The sequence below is a fragment of the Limulus polyphemus genome, unplaced genomic scaffold (genome assembly GCF_000517525.1).
Source record: "Limulus polyphemus unplaced genomic scaffold, Limulus_polyphemus-2.1.2 Scaffold7506, whole genome shotgun sequence".
In the NCBI taxonomy this organism is placed as follows: Eukaryota; Metazoa; Arthropoda; class Merostomata; order Xiphosura; family Limulidae; genus Limulus; species Limulus polyphemus.
Window position 1 is genome coordinate 3,548 of NW_013673116.1, and position 4,831 is coordinate 8,378.

The 4,831-nt window shown below is 33.3% G+C and overlaps 1 protein-coding gene across 1 annotated transcript in view; it reads left to right on the forward strand.

The window, feature by feature from the left end:
- Nucleotides 1-498: 498 nt before the first annotated feature.
- LOC106474669 (striatin-interacting protein 1 homolog) overlaps nucleotides 499-4,831 on the forward strand; it is a gene marked incomplete at both ends in the record, with an annotated part of 35,036 nt that continues 30,703 nt past the window's right edge. The window contains 2 exons of the mRNA XM_013935362.1: nucleotides 499-674; nucleotides 1,354-1,481. Coding sequence (XP_013790816.1) covers nucleotides 499-674; nucleotides 1,354-1,481 — 304 coding nt within the window. The remainder of the gene's footprint in view (nucleotides 675-1,353; nucleotides 1,482-4,831) is intronic.

The following is a 4,831-nucleotide window of genomic DNA, read 5'->3' on the forward strand; positions in this document are numbered from 1 at the left end:
ATAGCTGTTTTATTATTTGTAATTGATATTTGTTTGTTTATTTTACAAATAAGTGAAACAAATATATATATGTGTGTATATATATAATAGGTGACTATACACATCATGAGAAAGTGTGTATGCAAGATGACAGCATGAAATTTGAACAGTTGTTAAAAATAAGGGTTAATAGTGAATTCTGCCTATGAGTATGGACCTTTGAAACACCCTGTATAACTGTCTTGACTTTGATATTTTGGTATAAATAAAAAAAAGACTTGGTTTTTAAGGTTTCACGTATTCAACCAATTTACTTTTATCTTTTCTGTTTTGTGTATTATGAGCTTCAATAAAAATACATAAAGGTGATGATTTCTTAGAAGCTACAGTCACCTTTGTAAAGCTTTTAATCCAATGTGTTTGATTAATGTATACAAAAGTAGATTAATAATATATTCTAAAGAATATTTTAGAAGAAAACTTTTTTGTTTTTCATGTGATAAATTGCTTGTTTTTCAGAAACAGCAGTGCAGCGACCTCAGCTTTAAGAAAACCAGCAGTTTCCCTCGGAGACAGCACAGATTTGAGAGTCATACTCAGTGTTCTGTATACATTCGTAGAAGTGATGAGGGTTTCTGCAGACTCAGACTCAGATGAAATGAAAAAGATTCAAGAGAATTTTAAAAATGAGCTCAGTTAGTATTTTGGGTTAATTATTTTCCAGGTTTACCCAAAACATTTATTCATATCTGTTTTTATTATTTATTTAACTTTATAGAGAAGAAACTGGACGTATGTGTCTTGACAAAAAACATTTGTTGCAATTTTTAGATCAATAAGTAGATTAAAGTCTTTCATTTGTGGCTAATATGTTATTGTGAGTTATTCCTTATATATAAATTTTGATCTAAAAGTTTGAAATATACAGCAAAATAAAAACATTTGTTGTGTTGAAATGTGATACAATATTATTGTTTAGGATTTAGAATTCCATATTTGTTAGGTGTCACAATGTGTGCATGGTCTTGTGCTTTAAGGTTATTAAATAGGGATAACTGTAGTTCCAGAATACTCGATAATTATGTCTTGGTGTAAGCATTCTGGTTCAGTGTCATTTTTAGAGCCAACTGTTGAATTTCATTGTCATTGTTAAGTTTTTTAGTATTTATAGTATAAAAATTTGAACCATTATCACAATAATTTGCTGTAAAAGGAACAACTAACATGTTTCTGTTTTATTATCTTTTTGATAGGTAATTGAGATAAAATTGGAATGTAATCTTCATAACGAAAAACATTTTTCTGACAGTACTTATAAGGAATACTTTTCAGTAAGTTCAATATTTCTTGAGATTTTCTATATTTTATTTTCAGGCCAGCCACTTATTGGTGATGAACTGCTAGCAGTAACACTGTTTCAAATGGTTACCAGGTTCTGCAGTGGGTCAGCTCCACATTTTCCAATCAAAAAAGTTCTTCTTTTGCTTTGGAAAACAATTTTGGTAATTTACATTTATCATTTTGTTGACACGTAGTTTCATGTAGCTGTTAGTTTGTGCAATTTCATAATTTTTTTTATTGCTGTTTTTTTGGTACTGTATTTTCACGCAAATAACCTGTGGGCTATATGTTAAATTAGTTTTCAAAAATGCCAATTGCAGTGTATACTTAGGTGTGGGTAATAAGTTTATTTTTTTTTTTAAAGACTGAAATCGCCAGTTTTCTATTCCGAATACTCACTTATATGGTTGTTATTCTTGTTCAACACATGGAGCGATTAATCAATCAGTCAATAAGTATGTCTGTTAGCAATTCCGGTTATTCTCTGGTAAAAAGACAAAGTATTTAAATAGATTACAATTGTGACTTAATTAATTGCTCACATATTCCACGACGAGTTGGTTTCAGTTTCAGTTTGTCGTATAGCGTCACCATAACCTCTAACTTGTGACTGGCTTCACCACAGAGGATTGAGTAAAATTATCAACAAGATACATGATTTTTTTTGTAAGTTTAATCTTAATATCTTTAATTATAGTTCCTTTGCAGATGTTACATGCATATATCTAATTTGATATGAAATAATTAAATGACTAAAAATAAACAATACACTTTCTTCCCGTATAAGTACAGTTTTCCCTGTACAACGTATAGCAACAGAAGGAAATTAAATTATATCTTCAAATGAAAATATATGAGTGTATGTTGACAACCTGGCAATGTTTTATTTAAATGAAAATTAAAGGTAAATATTCTTCCATAAACCTATCAAAAGTCCTCATCTTCTGTGAAACAGCTGAAGCAGCCCAGATTTGGTAAGTTGGTAAGTGTAGCTGTGTTGTAATCCACGCCGTCATCTCTCTCTTGTCCTCCTCTTCTGTGTCACTGTGAAACAGCCCAGATTTGGTAAGTTGGTAAGTGTAGCTGTGTTGTAATCCACGTCGTCATCTCTCTCGTCCTCCTCTTCTGTGTCACTGTGAAGCAGCCCAGATTTGGTAAATGTAGCTGTGTTGTAATCCACATCGTCATCTCTCTCGTCCTCCTCTTCTGTGTCACTGTGAAACAGCCCAGATTTGGTAAGTGTAGCTGTGTTGTAATCCACATCGTCATCTCTCTCGTCCTCCTCTTCTGTGTCACTGTGAAACAGCCCAGATTTGGTAAGTGTAGCTGTGTTGTAATCCACATCGTCATCTCTCTCGTCCTCCTCTTCTGTGTCACTGTGAAACAGCCCAGATTTGGTAAGTGTAGCTTTGTTGTAATCCACGTCGTCATCTCTCTCGTCCTCATCTTCTCTAGAAGTCAGCCTACTTTTCTTATAAGTATTCAAAATAGTTGACACTTTAACAGCATTCTCTGCTTCTACAGCCCTACAGCAAACTTTAGGATAGCTGGCCTTCTTCATTTACCCAGATGCTGTATATTCATGCAGTTTGCCCTGATGGTCAAAGTGTTTTTTGTTTCAACAGTCTTTGATGGCAGTACATCATAAGTGACAGGCACCTCATCCATCTTACTGAGGAAATATGCCATTTGGATGTCCAAATCTGCCTTTTTATTTTTAACAAACTCGAAGAAGCTTTCCACTTTAACTTCCCAGCCCATGGGTAGCTTTTGGCCAACACTCATCCTTGGTCTAACAGATAGTCTGTTTCGTTTCATGATTTTGAAACACCATGAAGGTCCTGTCATAAAATTAGCGATACCCATCTGCTTGGTCATTTACTGGGCTCAAAGGCATATAAGGGTTTTGGAATACTGAATGGTCAACATCTCTCTGTGATAGAACCCAAGCCTTCAGATCTTCTTCCAGTGTTGACCACTTCAAATGTCCACCCCTCACGGCTCATTTAGTTTTTGGTATTTTTAAAAATTTTGGCTGTTGTTTCCACTATTCTCGCACAGATATTTTGTCCACTTCAAACACATGACCAGCATCTCTGTTGCCCTGTTCTTCCCCATACTGAGAAACTTTCAGTTTGATTTCAGCCATGTAACTTTTACATTTTCTCTTCCTTGTATTGACATCACACATTGTACAGCAGTAATGTTTTATGACGATTTCTAATAAGTTGGACAAATTCGTAAAATGATACAAAATTCAACAGCCAACATGGTGAATTTAGTTAAATGGGCAGAAACTGCCAAATGTGGAAACACAAGTATAGAGGATGAAGTTTTGAAAATCTTCCACCTTTTGTCTTCAGTTCAGTGTATGTATGGTGTTGTCAATCTTTATATTATTCTGGTAGGTTGTGGAGGACATGTTCTGATTGGATGGTTTAACTCTGATTCTTATTTGTGCAAAGACTTCCCGTAGATTCAACTAATGATAGCTACAGGTTACTCGCCTCTAATCCAGAGTGTCTGTTAGTGAAGGTTTTATTGTGTTACCGTAAAAGGATTCTATAATTTTTCTTGTCTTCCAAAAATTATTTGTGTTGCTGGCTTGCGGAATATTCACGAGTGCGTGTATTACGTACCTAAAAGTTTTTTAGGGCACTTTTGTCCTTGGGTACGGTGTATACCAGTAGGTGGGTTATTTACATGAAAATACATCACATAAAATAAGTGAAATGAAAACTTTAAACTTACTGGAGTTAACACTAAAGTTAAAGAACAGTCTTTTGCACAGTTATGTTCAGAGACATTTAAGTTTATTTTGCTTTTGGAATAAAAATTAGACATTTTGTATAGTCTTGGTTCATCGTGTAGATTATATTGTTATTGAGTGTGGTTCTTTATTTCTAACAATAGCATAACTGTTTTTCTTAGATCTGCACATTTAAATGAACTACGAATGCAGTATGGTTGTGAAATATTCTTGTAATTTAATAAACATGTAATTGCATTTGGTACAACATCAGTTCTGCATATTTTTTTTTGTTTTATTATACATGAGGTTGTGCTTAATGAATCAAAAAATTTTCAACATTGTGTACTTTTTATTTTGATATGCAGTTATAGAAAAAATGTAGCTTGATACTTGTCACATTGTGATCTTAATATTGTGATGCTTATCATCACTTGGCTCTTCAAACACAGCTTTATTAGTAAGTGAAGTTTAATAATTATTGTGTTGATGAAATCATCACCTGGCTGTCGATACACAGCTTTGTTAGTTAGAGAAGTTTAATAATTATTGTGTTGATGAAATCATCACATGGCTGTTGATACACAGCTTTATTAGTAGAGAAGTTTAATAATTATTGTGTTGATGAAATCATCACCTGGCTGTCGATACACAGCTTTATTAGTTAGTGAAGTTTAATAATTATTGTGTTGATGAAATCATCACGTAGCTGTCAATACACAGCTTTATTAGTTAGTGAAGTTTAATAATTATTGTGTTGAT